The 26,373-nt window shown below is 44.5% G+C and overlaps 1 protein-coding gene across 1 annotated transcript in view; it reads right to left on the bottom strand.

Moving 5' to 3' along the window:
- COL21A1 (collagen type XXI alpha 1 chain) overlaps positions 1-26,373 on the bottom strand; it is a 536,987-nt gene that overhangs the window by 411,322 nt on the left and 99,292 nt on the right. The window contains exon 2 of the mRNA XM_069726746.1: positions 13,318-13,426. Coding sequence (XP_069582847.1) covers positions 13,318-13,405 — 88 coding nt within the window. The 5' untranslated portion in view covers positions 13,406-13,426. The remainder of the gene's footprint in view (positions 1-13,317; positions 13,427-26,373) is intronic.

The raw sequence follows: 26,373 nt of genomic DNA, 5'->3' as shown, positions 1-26,373 counted from the left end.
TTTTTCCATGGGAAGTGGGTAATGTGACACATCAAACTTTTTGAGAATTTGACAAGAAAAACAATGGTGTGCTTGGTTTTAAAATAACTTTATTCTTTCATGAGTTATTTACAAGTTTCTCTTTATTTACAGCCATTGACATGTCACAGAGGATAACACATGAGGAGCAGATAGAAATTGTGTTGATGTCTGGTGAATGCAGTACCCAGGTTATTGCAGCAGATTTCAATGCAAAACACCCTGCACAAAAAACTGTCACCATTCCCATGTTATTTAGGTGTATCTATATAAATGGCCAAATCAAAAAAACATAATGTTCTGTTTATTTTGCCCATTCTGCAATTTATGTTTAGTGATGAGCAAACGTTTTGGGTGTGCTATTTATATGGATACACCTAAATAACATGGGAATGGTGACAGTTGTCTTGCATTGAAATCTGGAGTTGTTATTTTTTTTTCTCGCTGCGTTGTTTACTGATTGGATTAATTCCTTTTATATATTGATAGATTGGGCGATTTTGCATGTGGCAATACTAAATATGTGTATTTTTTAATTTTTTAAATTGTTTTATTTTGAAAGGGGTGAATGGCGAGTGATTTGAACTTTTACTTTTTTATATATATATATATATATATATATATATATTTAAAAACTTTTTTTTTTCACTTTTTACTTGCTTCAATAGACTTCATGGGAGATTAGAAACTGTGATCATCTGATCGCTTTTGCTACAGCCCTGCTCTATGTAGCTGAAAAGCTCACTTGCTATGAGCACTGCCCAGCGATCTAGCAATGCCAGCCACAGGGGTCTCCAGCAGACCCCGGGTTTTTCATGCCAACCCATCGGTTACCCACAGTCATGTGACATGTGCATGGATGGGCAGGGTTAATGATGCGCTTCCTGCTCATGCATATTAAATGCCACTGTCAGAGTTTGACAGCGGTATTTAACAAGTTAACAGCAGAGGGTGGATCACGATTCCATTCACGGCTGTTAAGGGCACATGACAGACAAACTGGGGGAGGCGTCCAATGTCGTATATATCCGTCATTGGTCATTAAGGGGTTAATTTTTTATCCCCATAGGCTTGCTCTAGAGAAATGTAATAAAATCAGCATTAGCCCTCTGCTGCACTAATGCTGCCACTCCACTAGTGTCTCTGAGGTCAGTAGACCTAGCGACAACATAATATAGTCATACAGTGGGCTCAGTGTGTGAACTTCATAGATATCATTGATAAACCAATTGAATGGCTGCATATCTTAAATATACTGTAGCCATGACCATAGTCTTATTGATTGTTGTTGCGGACTGTGTGACTGGGCCTTGGAGAAAGGGGGCCCATCAATGTCAGCGCGTTTTTCAGCTAGAACATTTGTATGAAATTCATTGCGGTGCAGAGAGGCACAGGCAGGGCATGAAGGTGGCTTATGGGTTAGCATTACAGCTAGAGATGAGCAAACGTGCTCTGTCATACTCGGTTATAACTCAAGTATCATGGTGCTCGGATGTGCTTGTTATTAAGAGAGTAATGGGCGGTGCTCGATGTAAAACTCGAATCCCCTCAATGCATTTTTGGTGTCTGTTACACAGCCAATAAGCATGCAGGGAATGCCTGTGAGTCAATATAATGCCTTAGCCATCTTGATTGTGGCATTACTCTGATTAGCTGGCCATCTGACATCATCAGTGATTAAAGGACAGGTGCTGCCCGGCTCGGCACACTGATACCATTGCAACGCGACACTTTGTATTGGAAGACAGAGTGCTTGTGTATGCCTGTGTGAGCACAGTATAACAAATCTGAGGCCTATAGTGTTGATACTGGTGCTTAAGCTGAACCATCATACTAACAGCCCTTCATAAGGCTTATTATTTGCAGCACATTCCATCTGCATTTAAGCTAGGGAGGGAGAAAGAGTCGCAGGAGCAGGAAGAGTGACAGTCTGTAGACAAGAATTAGGTCTGTGCAGTCCATAGGCAACTATATAGCTGCAGTTTTTGTGGGGGTTGAAAAAATGTAACATATTTTCATCCATAAAGTATTACGTGCTTTGAGGTGTGACTACGCCTGTTGTTGGAGCACAAGAAACACATCCTTCCATGACACATAGGTTTCTGTTCCGATTTGCAGGGAGGCACAGTGCACCACTTCTGAAGCCAGAGCAGTGCAAACTGGTGGTCAGTTTAATGCTTCCAGCAGGCTTACTCAATCTTCTATACTGTCCAGTCTCCCCAGCCTAAATTCTTGATCACATAATCCTCACTCTAATCCTTCCTCCCACCATGTTGAGTCCCAGGAGAGTAGTGATCCTACACTAGGAGCTCTTTACAACATAATTTCTTGATTGTAGCCTTTCAACATGCATGCTCCAAGAGGGATAGGAGGACATGCTGTTTAGTGATGCACAAACCTTAGAGCAGCCCCGGCCACAAGAAAGTAATGGTAGAGAATGGCCAATTTGGGATAAGGAGGAAGAACATGATGAGACACAGTTGTGCTAAGTCTTGTTGTCGTTAAGTCACGAAGTCAGGAGGACCAGGGCAAGGGCCATAAGAGGTGGTCGAGAAGTTGAGTGATGCCAACTATAAGGTCCACCAACCAGAGAGAAGGAAACCTTACCAAGTGTACCATGTTAACCTGCTGAAACCGTTGTGAGGAAGGGATCCGGTAGAAGCACCATGCCTTGGGGCCCATCCTGATGCCAAGGTTGAGGATGTCGCAGTAGCAGAGACACTGTCACTAGCCCAGAAAGAATAGTGCCGAGAGCTGCTTTAGTGGAACCGAGACCTGTTTTCGGAGTTACCAGGATTTATACAGGTGGTGGAGAAGGAGATCTTGATGGAACCACATGTGAGGGTGAACCAAAGGCCATATCGGATTCCTGATGCATGCCATGAGTTGATCTCCAAGGAGGTGAAGAGAATGTTGAGCCTGGGTGTTATCGAGGAGTCAAAGAGAGGCAGATCCAGCCCTATTGTCCTGATGCCAAAACCAAGTGGAGAGTGGCACTTCTGTAATGATTACCAGAAGCTCAATGAGGTGTTCAAGTTCAACACGTATCCAATGCCCTGGGTGGGCCTATTGAAAGGCTAGGGTCAGCCAGGTACATCACCACCCTGGACATAATGAAGGGATACTGGCAAATTCTCTTGTCTTCAATTGCCAAGGAGAAGACTGCCTTCTCTACACCTAATGGGTGCTTTCAAAATACCCAGATGCCGTTCGGACTACAAGGAGCCCCAGCCACCTTCCAGAGGGCAATGGACAGGATTCTAGGCCTTCACAAGAAGTACACCGCTGCTTGCTTGGACGACATTGTGCTTTTCAGCCCGGATTGGGGAATTCACCTGCCAAAAGTTCAGGTGGTACTCGATAAACTAAGAAAAGCAGGGTTTGCCATAAACCCAAAGAAGTGCACCCTCGGGAAAGAGGAGGTGAAATACTTGGGCTATATCATTGGAAAAGGCAAGATAAAGTTGCAAGTAGGCAAAGTGGAGGCAATCCAGAAGGCGCCACAGCCTGTCTCCAAAAAGCAGGTCAGGGCATTCCTCGGGACAGTGGGCTATTTATCCCGAACTTTGCCTGATAGCTGCCCCCCTGACTGATCTTCTCGAGGGCACAAAGTCGATGATGGTCAAATGGTCCTCTGAAGTGGAGGTAGCATTCCAAGAGTTGAAGCTCGTCATGTGTCGACATCCAGTCTTCAAGAAGGAGTTTGTGCTCCAGACGGACACCTCCTAAGTTGGTTTAGGAGCTGTGCTGTCCCAGGTAATAGATGGTGATGAACACCCAGTCCTATACCTGAGTAGGAAACTCTCCTCCTGTGAGAAGAACTATGCCATCGTAGAGAAAGAGTACTCAGCCATCAAGTGGGCAGTCGACACCCTGAGATACTATTAGGCATGAAGTTAAGGCTAATATCTGATCATACGCCCCTGAGATAGATGAGGGAAAAGAAGGGGAAGAATGCCCGGGTAACTAGGTGGTTTCTGGCACTCCAGGACTTCACTTTCCATGTGGAGCACAGGCCAGGGAGGTTGCATGGGAACGCAGATGCCCTTTCCAGAGTACCCTGTTTAGCAAGTGAAGGTGCCAAAACTCCGACTTTGGGCAGAGGTGGGGAATATGCGACAGAGGCATTGGTGAAGTGATAGTGAGGAGATACATGTCACTGCGCAAGATGGCGTCAGTGATATGAAACCAAAATAGTTTCCTCCAGCACATTGAGTGTTGGAATGGTTTATATAAAGTTATATAATGGGCTGGTTTTAGTGGACCTCCATAGAGCGGGTGGGAGGAGGTCCACGTGTCTTCATCTGCAGTGTTCTTACAGAACCTGTGTGATGTCAGGATCATGTGATCACTCACATGATGGAAGAAGTCACAAGGTCTGAGCTTAAATGGTTGACTGCCAGAGCTTCCAGTGTGCAGTGGTTCCTGGATAGGACTCCCGGAAAGTGTGTGCTCTATCTGAACTGTGGATATTGTTTCTTTGTTTTGCTGTTTTATCCGGATGGCTGTGTTTACTTTCCCGGCTTGGTTTATGCTGCTGCAGTAAGCTGAGCATTTTCTTAAAGAGATAGTGTTCCAGTTATACCTCTGTGTCCAGCCGAATGAGCCGCTCCACTACAATATATATTTGGTAACTTGATCAGTACATCGAAACTGCATTGGGCGGGATATCGGTGACTGTCAGAAGGGACGACTGCCATGTTGAAGCCTGATAAATGCCTGTGTGATGCTTGACAGCATCATCTAAAGGGGGTCAACTGATGCAATTGGAGCTAGCTATAATCACATCAGTTACTGTCGGTTTCCAACTATGTAAAAGAGCCAGCACCCATGCAGTGTGGAGTATGCTCATCTCTTGAGCTTGTTCATATAGGCATATCACATGGCTGTCACCTTTAAGGGTTTTAAACATTTACTTGTTGGGTAGAGGCTTTGTTGTGTGGATCCCTGTCCACTGAGATCTACAAGTGCTTCTCACTAAATTAGAATATCATCAAAAGGTTAATTTATTTCAGTTCTTCAATACAAAAAGTGAAACTAATAAATTATATAGAGTCATTACAAGCAGAGTGATCTATTTCAAGTGTTTATTTCTGTTAATGTTGCTGATTAATGGCTTACAGCCAATGAAAACCCAAAAGTCATTATCTCAGTAAATTAGAATAATTAACGAAAAATACCGGCAAAGGCTGCCTAAGCATGTAAAAAAGTCCCTTTAGCCTATTTCTGTAGGCTCCACAATCATGGGGAAGACTGCTGACTTGACCGATGTCCAGAAGGCAATCATTGACATACTCCATAAGGAGGATAAGCTACAAAAGGTTATTGCTAAAGAAGCTATCTAATTGCAGAGTTCTGTGTCCAAGCAAATTAATGGAAATTTGAGTTGAAGGAAAAAGTGTGGTAGAAAAAGGTGCACAAGCAAACAGAATAATCGCAGCCTTGAAAGGATTGTTAAGAAATGGCCATTCACAAATTTGAGGGAGATTCGCAAGGAGTGAACTGCTGCTGAAGTCATTGCTTCAAGAGCCATCACACACAGGCTTATCCAGGACATGGGCTACAATTGTTGCACTCCTTGTGTGAAGCCACTTATGACCGATAGACAACATGAGAAGCCTCTTACCTGGACCAAGGAGAAAAATAACTTGACTGTTGCTCAGTGGTCCAAGATGTTGTTTTCAGATGAAAGTACATTTTGCATTTCATTTGGAAATCAAGGTCCCAGAGTCTTTAGGAAGAGTGGAGAGGCACACAATCCAAGCTGATTGAGGTCTAGTGTGAAGTTTCCACAATCAGTGATGGTTTGGGGAGCCATGTCATCTGCTGGTGTAGGTCCACTGTGTTTTATCAAGACCAAAGTCAGCTCAGCCACCTACCAGGAAATTCTAGAGCACTTCATGCTTCCCTCTGCCTACAAGCTTTTTGGAGATGAAAATTTAATTCTCCAACAGGACTTTTCACGTGTCCACACTGCCAAAAGTATCAATACCTGGTTTAAAAACAACAGTATCACTGAACTTGATTGGTCAGCAAAGTCGCCTGACCTTAACCTCATAGAGAGTCTATGGGATAATGTCAAGAGGAAGATGAGAGACACCAGACCTAACAATGCAGACAAGCTGAATGTTGCTATCAAAGCAACCTGGGCTTCCATAACACTTCAGCAGTGCCACAGGCTGATCGCCTTCATGTCACGCTGAATTGATACAGTAATTGATGCATAAGGAGCCCCAACCAAGTATTGAATGCATTTACTAAACATATATTTCAATAGGGCAGCATTTTGGATTTTAAAATCATTTTTCAAGCTGGTGTTATAAAGTATTCTAATTCACTGAGATAATGACTTTTGGGTTTTCATTGGCTGTAAGCAATAATCATCAACATTAAAAGAAATAAACACTTGAAATAGATCACTCTGTTTCTAATGACTCTATATAATATATGAGTTTCACTTTTTGTATTGAAGAACTGAAATAAATTAACCTTTTGATGATATTCTAATTTAGTGAGAAACACTTGTAGTTACAGTATTTATGTCAGGAGCAGCAATTAACAAATAGCTGCTGAGTCAGCTGACAGCTGTCACTAATAGTTCCAATGTGGGAAATATGTAGTAATACCAAATAGTAGGAAATACACAGCCCTGATTCATTACGACTGACAGTTTGCATGATAATTTTCATGATGATTGCTCTGGAGTGACATCTGGAGTGACATCCACCAAATTAATTAAGAGGTGTGCACCACTTATTGCGTTTGGCGCACCTAGAAGCTGCAAAGTGCATTCCATCAATGACTAGTGTGCCTTTCTGATATAATTTATGACATTTCTGTGGAATAAATTATCATGAATTTGTTGACCATTCTCCGCCACAAACTCTCCCAACATTTTTGCACAGCTGTTAAGAAAAAAACAATTTGCATATCAAACAGTTTTATGCCAGAATTCTGTCAAAAACTGCTTGATAAATTGAGGCCACACTGAGAGATGGCAGATTTTTTTAAATTAATTTCTGACTGTTTCTTCCTACATTAACTGTGTACAAATTTATTTATGTAGATTATTAAAAGCACAAGCTCAAGGCGAAAACCTGCTTATAGCCCAAAAATCTGCCTTTAACCATAGATCTGGGTTCTCATTTTCCAGAGCCTTTTGGCCATATTCTTCTGGTCTTTTGATTATAACAGAATTTATGATATGAAACCTGGTGCGTTCGCAGTCCGAGGTCCACCGTGCAGGTAAAACCCCTGCTGCTAGTAAGACGGACTATATGGCAGTACTATAAGTATACGCACATGGGTTAACTTCACCCTGCGTAAAGGAAGCGATCCTGTTGCGTCACAGGACCGCGGTACCGCACATAGAGCGCGAGCAAGAAGTCAGCGAACACAACCCCAACTCAGGATTGAAGTCCGATTAGACCACTTGCTGGCACAACACTGCAACTGGGTGTGTAAGGAAACTATAAATAGAATATAAGGCACGAGAGTGCGTGCGGTGCCGCACTGACGGACGCCACTAACCACCCAGGCTTGGGTAAGGAAAGTGCAGAGGAAGCGCATGGCGCCGTACTGGCGGACACATCAACTAGACGCTGTGATGTGTGTTACGTGCAGATGGCTAGTCGGGCGCTAGATAGCTACCATCATCCGCGAGCAGTCAACAACACTAGGGAGGGATACTTAGGAGCTTTCATCCATCGACATACATCCATCTACACACACACATTATCAAGACAATACTAGCGCATGGCCGTGCGGTCATGCGCAGTTTATATAGTTGCAGCACAGGAAGCTGCTACAGAAGTTTTGCCCTTTCAGGACCTGCCAGGAGGACCAATGGGATGTGCTGCAGTACCTGAGCATGTGACCCTCGATCTCCAACGGGAGATCTTGCCCTGGGCATGCTCAGTGTGTGCAAATAAGGATTAGTCCCAGAGAAGCTCGCTCGCCGCAGATCAGTGCAGGGTACAACAGGAGAGCCAGAAAAGGCAGCAGTAACCCTCTGCACAGAATCAGTCCCAGCGAGACACTGGGAGCGACGCCTCCGCTGAGCAGAGCCCACTGCGGCCGAAGCAGAATGGGAGACCGCAGCAGACACGGATCGAGATTCCCCCTGTGCAGCAGAGGAAACTCGACTCCTAACATTACCCCCCCTCCTAGGGACCCCCCCTCCTTGGGCCTCGCTACGTTCGAAGGCAGCAATAAGCTGCGGAGCCCGAATGTGCTCAGCAAGCTCCCAGGACCTATCCTCAGGACCGTAACCCTTCCAGTACACCCCAAAAAATTTTTTGCCACGTACCACCTTGCACCCCAAGATAGCGTTCACCTCGAAATCGTCCGTAGACGAACCCGATGTCCCGGCAGATGACTCAGAAAACCGGGACATGTATACGGGCTTAAGGAGGGACACATGAAAGGTGTCGGTGATACCAAGGCGTGGAGGAAGGGAGGTAGACCACAGGATTAACCTGTTTGAGGACCTTGAAGGGACCCAAGTAGCGAGGAGCAAACTTAGTGGACTCAACTCGCAGCCTGATGTTACGGGCGGAGAGCCACACCAAGTCGCCAGGAGCAAAGGTCGCGGCGGGGCACCGATGAGTATCGGCGGATGACCTCATTCTCTCCTTAGAGGCCCGAATGGCATCCTGAGTGCGGTCCCAAATATCCCGTGCCTCCACAGCCCAGTCTGCCACCCTGGAGTCTGCAGAAGACACGGGCATAGGCACAGGTACCCGTGGATGCTGACCATAGTTGAGGAGGAATGGAGTTTGTCCAGTGGAGTCGGCTACGGCGTTGTTCAGTGCAAACTCTGCCCATGATAGCAAGGATGCCCAGTCATCCTGCCTGGCTGAAACAAAATGTCGCAGGTATGTGACCAAGGTCTGGTTGGCCCTCTCTACCAACCCATTCGTCTCGGGATGAGAAGCGGAAGAGAGATTCAACTCAATACTGAGAAGACGACACAGCTCTCTCCAGAACCGAGACGCAAACTGAGGACCCCGGTCACTGACAATTTTGTCAGGCATACCATGTAGGCGGAAGATGTGATTAATGAACAACGCTGCCAAGGCCCGTGCAGAAGGTAACCGTGGTAGCGGCACCAAATGCACCATTTTTGAGAAATGATCGGTGATGACCCAAATGATGGTACAGCCGCGAGATTTGGGTAAACCCACGACAAAGTCCATCCCGACCATCTTCCAGGGCCTATCTGCCACCGGCAAGGGATAGAGCATCCCAACTGGCCTTTGACGCGGAGATTTATTTTTGGCACAAGAGACACACGCCAGAATATAATCCTTGACATCCCGGACCATATGTGGCCACCAGTACGTCCTCGCCAGTAGCTCAGATGTCCTCTTTGTCCCAAAGTGTCCACCCACCCTGGACGAATGAGCCCAAGAGAGAACCTCCGGTCGCAAATTAATGGGCACAAAAGTCTTGCCCGGAGGCACAGACTCCAGCGAAACTGGCGCTACCGTTCTCAGGCTCTCAGAAGGGACAATAAGCCAAGGATCCTCTTTCTCCTCTTCAGTTGACATAAGGGAGCGAGAGAGAGCGTCAGCATGAATATTCTTCCACCCGGCGAGAAAATGAAGAGAAAAGTGGAACCGGGAAAAGAACAAGGACCATCTGGCTTAGCGAGAATTTAGCCGCTGGGCTGTTTGGAGGTAGACCAAATTTTTGTGGTCCGTGTAAACCTGGAAGGGAAACCGCGCACCTTCCAGAAGATGTCTCCACTCTGAAAAGGCCAACTTCATTGCTAGCAGCTCCCTATCCCCGATGGAGTAGTTTCTCTCCGCTGGCGAGAAGGTCTTAGAGAAGAAGAAGCATGGATGCTTCCGACCTTGAGCATCCTTCTGATAGAGGACTGCTCCAGCACCAACGGATGAGGCATCCACCTCCATTAGCAATGGCTTATCCACATCGGGACGATGTAAGATGGGAGCGCTAGCAAAGTGGGACTTAATAGAAGTGAAGGCCTTGGAGACCTCTTCCGACCACAATTTAGGATTCGCTCCCTTCTTGGTGAGGGCTACCAAGGGAGCTACCAGAGTTGAGAAGTGGGGAATGAACTGGCGGTAATAGTTAATGAACCCCATAAAGCGCTGCACCGCTTTAAGAGAATGGGGCTCTTGCCAGTCCATCACAGCCTGTAGTTTGGCAGGATCCATAGCCAATCCCTGGGCGGAGATGATATAGCCCAGGAACGGTAAAGACTCCTGCTCAAACATACACTTCTCCAACTTAGCGTAAAGAGAGTTTGCCCGTAGGAGGTCGAAGACTCTGCCAACATCTCTCCGGTGGGAGTCAATATCTGGAGAAAAGATGAGAATATCATCCAGATAGACTACAACTGAGGTGGAAAGCATATCCCGGAAGATGTCGTTGACAAAGTCTTGAAAAACGGCTGGGGCATTACAGAGCCCAAAGGGCATCACCAGATACTCATAGCGCCTATCTCTGGTGTTAAACGCCGTTTTCCATTCGTCCCCCTCACGGATGCGAATCAGGTTGTAAGCACCCCGCAGATCTAATTTAGTAAACACTCTAGCTCCCCGAAGCCTATCGAAGAGCTCGGATATCAAGGGCAAAGGATACTTGTTCTTAACGGTGATAGCGTTAAGACCCCTATAGTCTATGCATGGACGTAGTTCCCCATTCTTCTTCTGCACGAAGAAGAACCCTGCCCCAGCAGGTGACACTGACTTCCTGATAAACCCTCTTGCCAGATTCTCTTGAATGTACTGAGACATGGCCTCCGTCTCCGGGAGAGATAATGGATAAACTCGACCCCGGGGAGGCTCCGCACCAGGCAAGAGATCGATAGGACAGTCATAGGGGCGATGGGGCGGAAGGGTCTCCGCCGCCTTTTTGGAGAACACGTCTGCGTAAGACCAATATTGCTTGGGGAGAGAGGATAGATCTGCAGGTACCTCAGTAGTAGCAACCTGAACGCACTCTCGGTGACACCTACCCCCACATGATTCACCCCATCCCAGAATTCTGCCTGAGGACCACTCGATGTGAGGAGAGTGGTACCGTAACCAAAGTATCCCCAACAGGACCTCATCAATACCCTCAGGAATGATGTGTTATCTGTGCGGGGAGTGTCGACCCATTCACCACTTGTACCGTTACTGGTTGAGGTAGCATAACCAGGGGTATTGCGTGATGTTGGGCGAAGGCAGAAGACATAAAATTGCCCTCTGCCCCAGAATCCACGCAGAGGTCTACCGAGTGGGAGGATGAGCCAAAAGTAATTGTCCCCTTAAAGGACAATTTGGAGGCAAACGTCGCAGTGTCTAGTGCACCTCCACCTACTACCACTAGATGCTGACGTTTCCTCGACCACTGATGACATCTGGTGGCAAGATGTCCTGACTGTTGGCATACATGGCAACCCTGGAGTGCACGAGCGGTCTGGGACTTAGATCCCGCTCGTGACACCACCTTAGGTTCATGGAATTCAGGAGCCTGGACTGGAGATTCCAAAGGTTTGGCGAAGGTGGGAGCCAGCCGAAACCTCTGCCTACACTGGGCTCGCTCTAACCTCTGCTCGTGAAAACGGAGGTCAATGCGAGTAGATACTGTTATTAATTCTTCCAGTGTGGCGGGAATCTCCCTAGTGGCCAGAGCGTCCTTAACGTGGTCAGCCAGCCCCCTCCAAAATATAGGGATAAGGGCTTTATCCGACCACTCCAGCTCAGATGCTAGAGTGCGGAAGTGGACGGCAAAAGGGCTGACCAAGGATGAGCCCTGAGTCAGTGCCAACAGTTGGAGCGCCGTATCATGGGTGACACGAGGTCCTAAAAAGACCTGTTTCAGAGTGCTCAGGAATAACGGAGCACTCTGCACCACATGATCGCCACGCTCCCACAGCGGTGTAGCCCACTGCAACGCCCTGTCCGACAATAAGGAAATTATAAAGCCCACCTTAGCCCGCTCTGTAGGGAAACGAGAGGCCAGAAGCTCGAGATGTATTGAGCACTGACTCACGAAACCCCTACAGGACTTACTGTCACTAGAAAATTTCTCTGATAGCGGGAGGCGAGATAGCGTCGGTACAGGAGCGGCAGTGGACAAGGTAGCTGCAGCCACACTTGCAGCCTGAACAGCGACAGCAGTAACATCCACAGCTGAGATTGAACGCTCTAGAGCCGCCAACCTTCCCTCCAGCTGCTGGATGTACCGCTGTAAACGCTGATCGTCCGTCATTACTAGCCAGACCTTGGCGCTAGTATTATGTTATGGACTGGCGGAACGCACCAAGTATAGATGATATGAAACCTGGTGCGTTCGCAGTCCGAGGTCCACCGTGCAGGTAAAACCCCTGCTGCTAGTAAGACGGACTATATGGCGGTACTATAAGTATACGCACATGGGTTAACTTCACCCTGCATAAAGGAAGCGATCCTGTTGCGTCACAGGACCGCGGTACCGCACATAGAGCGCGAGCAAGAAGTCAGCGAACACAACCCCAACTCAGGATTGAAGTCCGATTAGACCCCTTGCTGGCACAACACCGCAACTGGGTTTGTAAGGAAACTATAAATAGAATATAAGGCACGAGAGTGCGTGCGGTGCCGCACTGACGGACGCCACTAACCACCCAGGCTTGGGTAACGAAAGCGCAGAGGAAGCGCACGGCGCCGTACTGGCGGACACAGCAACTAGACGCTGTGATGTGTGTTATGTGCAGATGGCTAGTCGGGTGCTAGATAGCTACCATCATCCGCGAGCAGTCAACAACACTAGGGAGGGATACTTAGGAGCTTTCATCCATCGACATACATCCATCTACACACACATTATCAAGACAATACTAGCGCATGGCCGTGCGGTCATGCGCAGTTTATATAGTTGCAGCACAGGAAGCTGCTACAGAAGTTTTGCCCTTTCAGGACCTGCCAGGAGGACCAATGGGATGTGCTGCAGTACCTGAGCATGTGACCCTCGATCTCTAATGGGAGATCTTGCCCTGGGCATGCTCAGTGTGTGCAAATAAGGACTTAGTCCCAGAGAAGCTCACTCGCCGCAGATCAGTGCAGGGTACAACAGGAGAGCCAGAAAAGGCAGCAGTAACCCTCTGCACAGAATCAGTCCCAGCGAGACGCCGGGAGCGACGCCTCCGCTGAGCAGAGCCCACTGCGGCCGAAGCAGAATGGGAGACCGCAGCAGACACGGATCGAGATTCCCCCTGTGCAGCAGAGGAAACTCGACTCCTAACATCAATGACATTAATTTAAGCATGTTACTTTAATATATGTTTTTAAAACTTTTACTTACTTGATCTTATTTCACCATCTTCTGATGAAACATAATATCGAAGCAGTAGTATGAGAATAGTCGAAAGCTTGTAAGTTACCCATGCCATCGATGGTCTGAATGTAGATGCCTAAGAGAGAAATGCAAGATGAAAAAGGCAAGTTAGCATGATGTAATACTAGTTTACAAATGTATATTTATTATAGTAATTAGCTGGTACTTTGTTAGGTTCTAGCAAAAAAAGAAACTAATGAAGGAGGTTCTGAGGTTTTTTTGCAGCTTTACCAACAATGAATTGATTGTGGAACCCTTAGCAAACTGCTGTTAACTCTGGTCTGAGCTTCTACTTCTTATACAATATTTCATATTTAATTTTAAAATAAATGCAAATTTATTGAAAAAATATGATAGACACTGATGTTTCTGAGTTTATGAAAAAAATGCCTCATGTACAGTACAGTACATTCAATATCTGCATATAAGCTTAAACTTGGTTTATGTTTGAAATATTTACGGTAACTATCTATATCTATCTATATCTTTCCTACACATGGACATGGGCTGTACAGTCTGCAAAAAAAAAAAAAGTAGGACACATATTACTCATGTCTGTAAAAAAAAAATTGATGCGTTCTTAATTTTTTTGAAGCAGGAAAAACTTGTACAGAATTTTATGACTGTACTTATCACCCATTTACAGTTCACAGTGAATACAGTTAATGGTTGAATATAGGGTGCATTGTCTGTAAACATGCATCACTTATAATCCTAATGATTTATTGTAGTCATCTAATATGTTGGTAAAAAAAAAGCTGACTTTGACATTTTTTGAGAATGTGTCCAGAAAAAGTACAAAATAAAGATGGCAACCACGGTTTGAACAACCACATAAGTCATAATGGGTACAGTCATGGCCGAAAGTATTGGCACCCTTGAAATTGTTCCGGAAAATAAAGGATTTCTCTCAGAAAATTATTGCAATTACATGTGTTTTGTTATTCACATGTTTATTTCCTTTGTGTGTATTTGACCAACACAAAAAAATGAGAAAACAAGGCAAATTGGACCTAATTTCACACAAAACCCCATAACTGCAAGTGTTCTATTTGTGTAACTCATGGACATCTGAATGAGGCCTAAATAAAATGGCAGATATTAGATTAGTAAATATAAAATTCATCCTAAACAAGCAGAATGAGTTGCACCAGGACAGAGAGCTTGGTACTAATCTAGGCTATCTTTCCTGTTATGGCTGTCAGAGATCAAGTATATTGGATGTTAGAATTGAGATAGCACATTGGCTGTCTGTGTACCTCTGATGCTGGTCAGGGAAGAGTATACACAAGACAGATGAAGAGTTAAGGAGGAGGGATACATTGGTATTCACTGGTTATAAAACTAGATCAACCTCATTAGTCATCTCTGTGGGTGCTCAATCATTGGATAGAATCTGAAGCACACAGACACATAGCCCCCCCCCCTCCTACCACCACAGTCCCAGAATCAGGGGAACTGTCCTCTTGTTGACATTGTTCCATAGCTCCTGTTCCTTCTCGGAGGTGGGGCTGGTATCTCTCTGAACTTACATAAATTAAGTTATACCACTATGGAGAACATTATTCTAGGTGTTTAATTTGCACCAACTCTTTTGTAAGCTTTATTTAGACATAAATAGTCATGGCCGAAAGTGTTGGCACCCTTGAAATTGTTACAGAATATGAAGTATTTCATTCAGTTCAATTATACATGTTTTCTTATACACATGTTTATTTCATTTATGTGTATTGGAAAAACATAAAATAAAAATTAAAAAAAAAAAACAAATTGGACATAATTTCATGCAAGACCCCAAAAATGGGCCAGACACAATTGTTGGCACACTCAACTTAATTTTTGGCTGCACAACCTTTGAAATAAATAACTGCAATCAATTGCTTCCTTTCACCATCAACAAACTTCTTACATCTCTCAACTGAAATTTTGGACCACTATTCTTTTGCAAATTGCTCCAGGTCTCACATATTTGAAGGGTGCCTTCTGCCAACAGCACTTTTAAGATCTCTCCAAAGGTGTTCAATGGGATTTAGATCCAGACTCATTACTGGCTACTTCAGAACTCTCCAACGCTTTGTTTCTATCGATTTCTTGGTGCTTCTTGAAGTATGTTTGGGGTCATTGTGCTGCTGGAAGACCAATGTCCTAAGACAGAAACCCCGCTTACTGACACAGGCCAATGTCTTTTAGTAATCTTCAGATTTCATAATGCATTGCAGTTAAGGCACATAGTGCCATAGGCAGCAAAACAACCCCCAAAACATATCTTAACCTCCACCTTATTTTACTATAGATACTGTGTTCTTTTTTTGAAGGCCTCATTCCATTTTCAGTTAACAGTAGGATTATGTGCTTTACCAAAAAGCTCTATCTTGGTCTCATCTGTCCACAAGGTTCTTTCTCAGGAGGATTTGGCTTACTCAAGTACATTTTGGCAAACTGTAGTTTAGTGTTTTTATGTCTATGTGTCAACTGTTGGGTCCTCCTGGGTTTCATCTTTCATCAAATTTTGTCTTCTGTACACGTCCAGAGAGATTTGCTACCGTGCCATGGGTTTCAAACTTCTCTATAATGCTGAGCCATGGTAACAAAGGAACATCAAGATATCTGGAGATGGACTTGTAACCTTGATATTGTTGTTTTTCAACAACTTTAGTTTTCAAGTCCTCAGACAGTTCTCTTCTCTTTCTGTTCTCCACGCGTAGTGTGGCACACACAGACACACATTGCAAAGATTTAGTCAACTTCTCCTTTTTTATCGTTTCATGTGTGATGAGTGAGCATCATTCTTCACATGCTTTCAAAAAGTTGTTTACCCACAATTTTGGAAAGATGACAACAATTTTGTTATTCCCATTTTGTGGAGTTTGTTTGAAATTATGTTCAATTTGCATTTGCCTGTCACTCTGTTTTTTTTGCATCGCTCCAATAAACACTAAGGAAATAAACATGTATAATTACAGTATTCATTTTCTGGAAGAATTTCAAGGGTGCCAATACCTTCTGCCATGACTGTAGATATTGTCACGACTCCCGGGTAATACTGCTGTGGGAAACGCTGCACACAGCAGCAAGGGATCTGAGCAAAGCGCCAGGTTACTAACCAGGTAACAACCAGGACCTGAACCATGTGATAGAGTAGGAGGTGATCAGGGGCGGAGCCAGATGCCGGGGTGCAGAGAAGAGATGAACATAAAAGAGTAGTCAAACAAGCTAAGATTGGAGCCAGGAGATCACAAAGTACCAAAGGGGTGAGACAGGGGATTGTCAGAAGTGAAGCCAGAGGTCATAAATCCAAAAGAACAAACAAACAGAGTAACACATGGAGAGCAAGGAAAACAATTGCAAACCCAGGCACACACTCCAGGGGTCAGGCACACAGACTAGAACAGAAAGTATAGCTGACAGCAAATCGTAGTCTGGAGTGAGTATAAATACCCCTCCCAGATCAAAAGGGAGGCCAGCAAAATTAACCTTGAGAGAACAGGACATTAACCATGACAGATATAAAAGATGCAAATGTCTTCATTCTATTAGCCACAGCAGAGAGAATGAAAAAGCCCTTTCTCTGAAGATACTCCATTCATTATACAGGCAAACCATAGGTTTTATTGAGAATAGTGCACAGAAAAGCAAACATGATTTAACCACTTTATGACCTTTGACATATAGATATGTTAAAGGTTGTTTTCCTCCCTTTGATGCAGACTCTAGCGCTGAGCCAGCATCTTTCCCGGCACATGACAGCTGATTTGATCATGTTTCTCTAACAGCTATGGATGGAATCGCGATCCACCCACGGCTGTTAACTTTTTAAATGCCGATGTCAACTAATGACAGGGCATGTAACGCGAGCACCACATTGGCACCTCTGTCACATGATCGTGTTGCACCAATGGTTTGGCATGACAGTCAGGGGTCTGCAAAAGCCCCCCTGTGCTTGTCATTACAGATCTCCTATGAGTGCTGGCGATATAGGGAGATGATCATATCTGCTATGTGTAGCACAGGCGATCAGATGATCGCAGCTTCAAGTCTTCTAAGGAGACTATTGAAGCAGGTGAAACGTTTTTTTTTTTAAATTGTTTAAAAAAATATAAAAAATATTTTAAAATGTAAAATGTATAAAAGTTCAAATCACCCCCCATTTGCCCCATTCAAAATAAAACAATAATAAAAAAATACATGATTAGTATCACTGCATTCATAAACGCCTGATCTATCAATATATAAAGTAAATTAATCTGTTCGGTAAACAGTGTAACGAAAAAAATAATCAAAACGCCAGAATTCCTTTTTTTGGTAGCCACAACATTGCAATAAAAAAAATAAAATAACAGGCAATCAAACCCCGATATCTACCCCAGAATGCTATCAATAAAAACAACCTGGTGCACAAAAAATAAGCCCTCACCCAGCCCTAGATCCACCGGTCTTGGAAAATTGCGCTATTTTTATTTACAAACTTTGGATTTTTTTTTTCACCACTTAAATAAAAATCAACCTAGACATGTTTGATGATGAACTCATAATGACCTGGAGAATCATAATGGTAGGTCTCTTTTAGCGTTTAGTGAACATGACCCCATAAAACAATTGTGGAATTGAAATTTTGTTTGCAATTTCACCGCACTTGGAATTTATTCCCATTTTCAACTATGCAATATGGTAAAATCAATGGTGTTGTACAACTTGTCCTGCAAGAAACAAGCCCTCACATGGTCATATTGGTGGAAAAATAAAAAAACCTACAGTTCTGGGAAGAAGGGAAACAAAAAATGGAAATCGAAATTTCCATGTGGGGGGCAGGTTAAAATATGTTGTTATTCGGTTATCTAATATATTCTAAAATGTAGAGTATGCTAATCTACATAATAAATGAAGTGCACTACTACACCAAATATGTCTAGAGCTAAAAGTAAAATAAAGTAGGATGGCTAGAATTCTCTCCTTGTTATTTCACCTGTGGCAATAGAAGAGAATAGGTATAAAAACACAGTTGCAGTAATCAGACATAAATATTTGCTTTACAAGATTAAGCAGTTGCCCAAGTCATCCTGCTGGTCAAGTAGCTAGGGAAGCAGATGTTGTTGAATGCAGGCCAGCCAGCTTGCAGAAGAACAGCATTATTTTTTTTTTAGTCAGCCTGGTTATAGCTCTAGCTAACACATTCTGAACATTAAGATGAAGCTGCAGACTTCAGATTTCTATTCATCTGTATAATATTACATATTATTACTATACTAACTCACAACATTTAGTGTTTTCAATTAAAGCAATTCCTTTTTCACTGACTTGTAATTCTGTAGCGATCACTGTATTTCTTCTTTTCCATTCACAAATGGGTTACTTTCTTCTATTTTCATAATTACAATTCCTCTAAATTATCTAGTAGACATAGACCTTTCCATGCACTAGCTTGTATGAATGACCCATTTGTAGTGCTGCATTTACCCAGCAGCTTTCCTCAATACAGGGTGGGCCATCTATAAGGATACACCTAAATAAAATGGGATTGGTTGGTGATATCAGCTTCCTGTTTGTGGCACATTAGTATATGGGAGGGGGAAAACTTTTCAAGATGGGTGTTGACCATGGCGGCCATTTTGAAGTCGGCAATTTTGGATCGAACTTTATTTTTTCAATGGAAAGAGAGTCATGTGACACTTCAAACTTATTGAGAATTTCACAAGAAAAACAATGGTGTGCTTGGTTTTACATAACTTTATTCTTTCATGAGTTATTTACAAGTTTATGACCACCTATAAAATGTGTTCAAAGTGCTGCCCATTGTGTTGTATTGTCAATGCAACCTTTCTTCTCCCACACTTGACACATTGATAGCAACACCACAGACGAAATGCTAGCACAGGCTTCCAGCATCCGTTGTTTCAGATGCTGCACATCTCGCATCTTCACAGCATAGACAATTGCCTTCAGATGACCCCAAAAATAAAAGTCTAAGGGGGTCAGATCAGGAGACCTTGGTGGCCATTCAACCGACCCACGATGACCAATCCACTTTCCATGTAGGAATGCTCGGACCTGACACCCATAATGTGGTGGTGCACCGCATATGCATGCAGATCAGTGCATATAAACAATGCATTACAGTCTATGGGAACACATTGTTATGCATGGATATTCGCATGGATGCGTTCGATGCGCATGCATACTTCAGACTGAACATGTCCAGGAACTGGTTTCAGCCACTCCAAAAACCAAGTTGTATAAAAAGGGGGTGTGGACACTGTAATTTCAGTGTTCTCAAGACCCTTGAAGGGATCACAACACTCTGGATGTGCTACCAAGACTCTGGATTTCATCTGAAGACTCTGGATGTGAGTATAGAAGCTATGAAAATGTCTGTCTGTCTCTTTCACTACAGTCTGTATTCTGTCTCTTTGTGTTTGCCATGTTATGCAGTGTGTACTCTGTCTCTCTAGCAGCCTTCTATTCCAACATGTCCTCGAATGAAGACCTGGGTGCTGCCCAGAGTGGACAAGACACAGATAAAAGTGAGTACATTTGTTATACTGATGGGTATTGTAAAGCTGCAGTAGCATCGTACACAGTGAAGAGCAGTGACCCACAAATTCAAACACAAAAGTCTCTTTTAATGTCTTTCTTCACAGCATTAAAGTCCAATTCACATAAATGCATATAACTTCAGTGGATATTATCAGTGACCAGTTTACACCAGTTCAAAGCAATACATATCACATGGCTTTAGATTTGTGGTCCCTAAACAGGCCAGACTTCCCTTGTCCAGTTTCCCTGGAAGACCGAACGCCATTTCACAGTCTCTATATGTCTCCATACACACAGCCTCATATGTTGCAGACACTACACACGCCAGCCCTCCTCTGACTAGTTCTCGTGGGTGTCCTGAATCACTGTATCACAGTCTCTTTACAGACTTTTTACTCACACAGTCGTACACAGTTAAGGATATCCACCGGATAGCAGCCGGGCACCATATCCACCTGTTTGCAATCATTGCACATGCTAGTCCTCTTTCGGGTACAGGACATCCACCTCCGGGCACAGGACTGACCACATCCGACTCCTACGGGCACAGGACATCCACCTCCGGACACAGGACTGTCCACATCCGAGACCAGTACCATGGATGACTTGCATCTCTGTGTAAGCTGTGGGTGCCAGGCTATTCAGCTGCCCTGGGTGCTGGCTCTGCTGGCCTCCATGCACTCTGCAGACCAGCACACACCAGTCTGACACTGACGTGCACCTCGCACACCTGGCCTGACCTGGCCAGACACCTGACACACCCATACCTCTTACTACAGGGTTTTTAAACACACCAACCTGTGGCCTTCAGCCACCTGGAAAACCTGGACCGGAGATCCATGACTCTCATGCACACCTATGGACTTCATCCACCTGCATGCACATTCTGGGGAGAACAAACAGCGCCCCCTATCTGTATCAGAGGCCACAGCCTCACATATCCTCCCCCCCTGTTCATACCTGTGGGGTTGAACACTTGTTACCCCGTATGAGCACGAGATAATAATGCATCGGTATGACCCTGTGACATCTCCGCCCAAAACAACGTTTTCAGTTTCTCCTGCCAATACCTCTAGGGGAAACCTATCGGGATTACACTCTGACCCTAATTTGGCAACCCGTATAGCAGGTATCTCAACATTTTCAGGTTCTATGCCCAAAACAGTACATAAACACATTCTCTGCTGCAACTGCAGCGCCTCTAGCTGCTGCTGCCAGAACTGCAGCTCCTGCTGCGCAGAATTCATGGACCCGCCGATCCACAGCAAATCTTCGTAACCCCACCGAGTTACCACCAGAAGCCTTCAATCTTCATGGCCCTGCAGAGCCACAGCAAGCTGTCTTGAAAAGAAAAAAAAAATTCCAGCCGACTTTGCACAATGCTATGCAGCACGCTTTGGGGTATGCCTCAGTTCACACTGCCCCTCGCATTCTCCACCATATGTAAAGCTGCAGTAGCATCGTACGCAGTGAAGAAGTAGTGACCCACAAATTCAAACACAAAAGTCTCTATTAATGTGTTTCTTCACAGCATTAAAGTTTAATTCACATAAATGCATATAACTTCAGTGGATATTATCAGTGACCAGTTTACACCAGTTCAAAGCAATACATATCACATGGCTTTAGATTTGCGGTCCCTAAACAGGCCAGACTTCCCTTGTCCAGTTTCCCTGGGAGACCGCACGCCATCTCACAGTCTCTATACGTCTCCATACACACAGCCTCATATGTTGCAGACACTACACACGCCAGCCCTCCTCTGACTAGTTCTCGTGGGTGTTCTGCATCGCTGTATCACAGTCTCTTTACAGACTCTTTACTCACACAGTCGTACACAGTTCAGGATATCCTCCAGATAGCAGCCGGGCACCATATCCACCTGTTTGCAATCGTTGCACATGCTAGTCCTCTTTCGGGTACAGGACATCCACCTCCGGGCACAGGACTGTCCACATCCGACTCCAACGGGCACAGGACATCCACCTACGGACACAGGACTGTCCACATCCGAGACCAGTACCATGGACGACTTGCATCTCTGTGTAAGCTGTGGGTGCCAGACTATTCAGCTGCCCTGGGTGCTGGCTCTGCTGGCCTCCATGCACTCTGCAGACCAGCACACACCAGACTGACACTGACGTGCACCTCGCACACCTGGCCAGACACCTGACACACCCATACCTCTTACTGCAGGGTTTTTAAACACACCAACCTGTGGCCTTCAGCCACCTGGAAAACCTGGACCGGAGATCCGTGACTCTCATGCACACCTATGGACTTCATCCGTCTGCATGCACATTCTGGGGAGAACAAACAGCGCCCCCTAGCTGTATTAGAGGCCACAGCCTCACAGTATGTATTGGCTGTCAATATGACACATAAATCATATATCAAAATCATGTATTTTCTTTACAGGACACTTCCGGTGCTGAACAGCTGGAGCAGTTGAGTGATGATTCTTCCCAGGGTCGTTGGGCCCAAGTTTCTGAGGTGGAAAGACAATGTGTAAGTAGTCTTGATTGTTTTTGGTTTAAGTGTTTCATCTTTAAAACTGTGACTTAATTTTTTTGTGTTTCTTTGATGTCTAGGTTCCACAACGTGAGGAAGCCAATATCATCAATGATCAACTGATCGATCTTGTGCAAGAGCGAGTAGCGTTGTGGGACACCCATAATCATCAACATTCTGACTCGGTAGTGATTCGATGACTCTGGCAAGAATTTGCCCGATTGCTCATGGCAAATTGGGACCGTGCCACCACGCAATCTGAAAGGATTTTCGTAAGTATTGCAATGTGGTCTGACGTGGCAGTGAGCCTGTAAATGTAGGTGCATTGTTTTACAATTTATTTATTTTTATTTTTTTCCCCTTCACATTGAAAAGAGTAAAAGTCAATTGGCATTTGATGAAGGATCGTATCAATAAAGATATGAGAGAGGAGATTCAGGTTCGAAGTGGCGCTGCTCTAAAGATATCAAAATACAAATACCATCGCATGCTGGATTTCCTGAGGCCTGCGTTTGCTCATCAAACGTGAATTTGTGTGGTATTCAATTATCTAACATCTGAATTGTTCAGTTCTACAGGATATGTTGGCGCTTTATAAAATGTTATTCTTTTTTTAAGTAATGTTTTTCATTTATTTTCCACACAGAACCTGGAGCAGCACCACACAACCTGGATTGACCTCAGTTGGAGCGGCCTCTCATCGAACAGCCACGGAACACTCTCAATCATCCGCCGGTGATGCAGCAACTGGGCAGGCTTCACCGGCTGGTGAACAGGCAGCCGGTCCATCAGGTTTTCCCCTCTCCCAGTTCTCTGCCACTGCTTTTGTTGGGATTTCTCACCAGCGACAGAGGGCCTGGGAGAGGTCAGTCATGCCTGAGTTTATTCACTTATGCTCGATCTTCCATGATGGGATGAAGGTGATTGGAGATAGACTGGACAGTGGGTTCACTCAGGTGAACACACTTTTCCAGGATGTCCACAGACACCTTGACCACCTGGAAGCCAACCTTCAGACAATGGCGTGACATTTTTTTCAGCAATAGAGAGGGGTGTGTCGGAAAATCTTACGCCTGAACTGCAGCTGAACATCATGCAGGCCTGCCAGGCTGCTTACTGCCAGGCATTGCAGTAGTCCCGAAACTACCATCCGCAGGCCGGATATTACCAGCAGGTGAACATCTTTCCTGACACAGCAACAAAGCACAGCATAAGTGGGCAAAGATACCAGCACTGAACTATCCTCCACCACCACCGCTGGACATTACGGCTGTTCCCCCAGTTCACATCTACACCATACTCCAGAATGCAGCACCCCTGCAGTGTGCATCTTCCACCCCATTGCCAAGTGCAGTACCCCATCAGCATGCAGCATCCACCACGCTGCCGAGTGCAGCACCCCTGCAGCATGGAGCAGCCACCACACTGCTGAGTGCAGCACCCCTGCAGCATGAAGCATCCACCACTATGCCCAGTCCAGCAACACGCCAGCACACTGCTACAGAAGACACCACTCCCACTCAGCCAAGAAAGAAACGCAGAGGTAATTCCAAAAAACAGACTCCCACTAGTGACTCTGCTCAGCACAGGAAAATGAAGACCCGGAGCAAAAAATGTCAGCCAAAATTGGACTCACCACCTCCACCCTCACCTCCCAATGTATCTCTGTTGTCAAATATGTCACTACCTTCCCTTGTTTCTCTCACTTCCAATTTGTCAATCCCTTCCCAAGATTCTACTCCTAATGTGTTGTCTACTCCCAATGTGTCCAGTCCCATCCCTGATTCAATCCTGCAATTTATTTCCCCTTCCCCTGTAACCCCTTCATCATCGACTACCACACAATCATCACAGTTCAACACCCCCAAGGTCCACAATATCTCACCGTCAGACAGACCCCGAACATAAGCCCAATTCTTGGTTAATGGTAATTAAACAGTTGTTTGTAGTTGTTAGATAACATTTTTATTTTGTCTGGACAATTCTTTGTCTTTTTATGCAAAAACACACACATGTATATTGTATTGGTGAGTGAAGTAGTAACGGGTGTTTCACTGGAGGTGTTTTATTAGTAGTAAAGTCAGCAAACATTATTACAGGTACATTTACTTACAAGTGTATTAAACCATATCGTCTTGCCATGCCACATGTTCAATATCTGAAACAATGTAAGCAGCAAACTTGTCCCTCATCTGGACAACTTCCACTGTAGTCCCCAGAGGGTGATCACGGTAGTCCTGCAAAGTGCTAGCAACAGTTTTGTCAAGTTCTAATTGCTGTTGCTCTTTTGCCAGGACATAAATATGCAAAACAACACACGCTTTGACCACATCATCAATTTTCTCAGTTTTTAGATTGATTGGAGTTCCCAAAATGCACCATTTAGATGCCAGCAAACCGAAGGCACACTCTACAGTTCTTCGTGCCCTTGTGAGTCGGTAGTTGAAAATCCTTTTGGAGTGATTAAAGTTCCGACTTGAGTATGGTTTTATGAGGTTGGCACACAAATTTTTAAATGCCTCATCCCTAACCACAACAAATGGCATTGGCGGTTCTTCAGTGTTCGGAAGAGGTTGTGGTGATGGAAAATTTATGTTATTACCATACAAACGTTGCCCCATGTCAGAGTTTTTGAAAGTCTGTGAGTCATTTCCTCGTCCAAAGGAGCCAATGTCAACGGCGACAAATCTACATTCAGCATCTGCAATCGCCATGACAACAATCTAAAAGTATTTTTTGTAATTGAAATACTCGGATCCACTTCCAGCAGGTTTCATAATCCGAAAGTGTTTGCCGTCACACAGTTTGGAAAATTACAAATGTCCTTGAATTTTGCAGCATTTTCAAGCCAGAGTTCAGTTGTGGGTTGGGGGAGGAATTCTGCGCACAGAACGTCACATAAAGCACGGCAGGTGTCTCCAACAATCCCAGAAAGGGTGGACACTCCAATCTGGAATTGAAAATATAGAGATATTAAGGTCTCTCTGGTATCCAGGAATCTGCGGAAGAGAAAATGGAAAAAAAAGTACATGTCTTTTCTAACAATAATACTAATGACATGTGTTTGTTTTTCAAAATTACGTACCTCAGGGACACCAAAAGACGTTCTTTAGCAGGAAATGCTCAACATAGTTGTGTGTCCTGCCTGGCGATGGATCCTCGGACGCGTTGCAGCAAGTTATCAAAGCTCTGTTCTGACATCTTTGTGTATTCGAAAAACTTCTCTGGGTTTTCACACAGCTCCGTGTCCAACGAGTGATAGGCTCTATGGCTCTGTCGGACTTCAACGATGGGGTGTTGCCAGTAGCGGCGACGACAACGTCTTCTCCATCTTTCTCTTCTTCTTTCTTCTTCACAAGCCACAGCAAAAGCAAATGCCAATTTCAGTGACAAATCCAGATTACGATAGAAGCTCTCCATACCAGGATCCATCTTGCAGCAGCAAAAGATGAGGATTTCATCTGTGTAGGGTCTATATACAGAATCCCCATGAGACATGCCCATTGTGTGTGGCTTTTGTCAAAGAAATTCTCCTGGAACAGCATTTGCCGCATAAACAAAATTCATGGAAACTTTGAACGCATGCACAGAAAAAAGCAAACGCATGTAAAAACGCATACAAACGCATGCACACACAGTGTTTTTTGGCATCATGTGTAAGCTGATGGATAAAAAATACAGGGTAACCATGCATTTTCATGCTTTTTGGCATGCGTTTGTGCATGATGATGATATGCTGCGCACAGATACGTTAATGTGTACTTAGCCATAGGATGCTCTTCAGATTCTAAATTTGAAGTACAATCAGCTAATTTATAGGATAGATTTCAGGCTAGAGGGTACAGTAATAGATGTACAAAATTATTATATAATAGAGCAAAGAAGAGTAATCGAGAAACATTGTTACATCCCTCATGTACCCCCCAAAAACGGAAGATATACGTTTTATTTCTACATATAATGTTGAATAGTCTTCAATAA

This window comes from Ranitomeya imitator, chromosome 5 (assembly GCF_032444005.1).
Source record: "Ranitomeya imitator isolate aRanImi1 chromosome 5, aRanImi1.pri, whole genome shotgun sequence".
Taxonomy (NCBI): Eukaryota; Metazoa; Chordata; class Amphibia; order Anura; family Dendrobatidae; genus Ranitomeya; species Ranitomeya imitator.
This window is presented reverse-complemented; position numbering and strand designations above follow the sequence as displayed.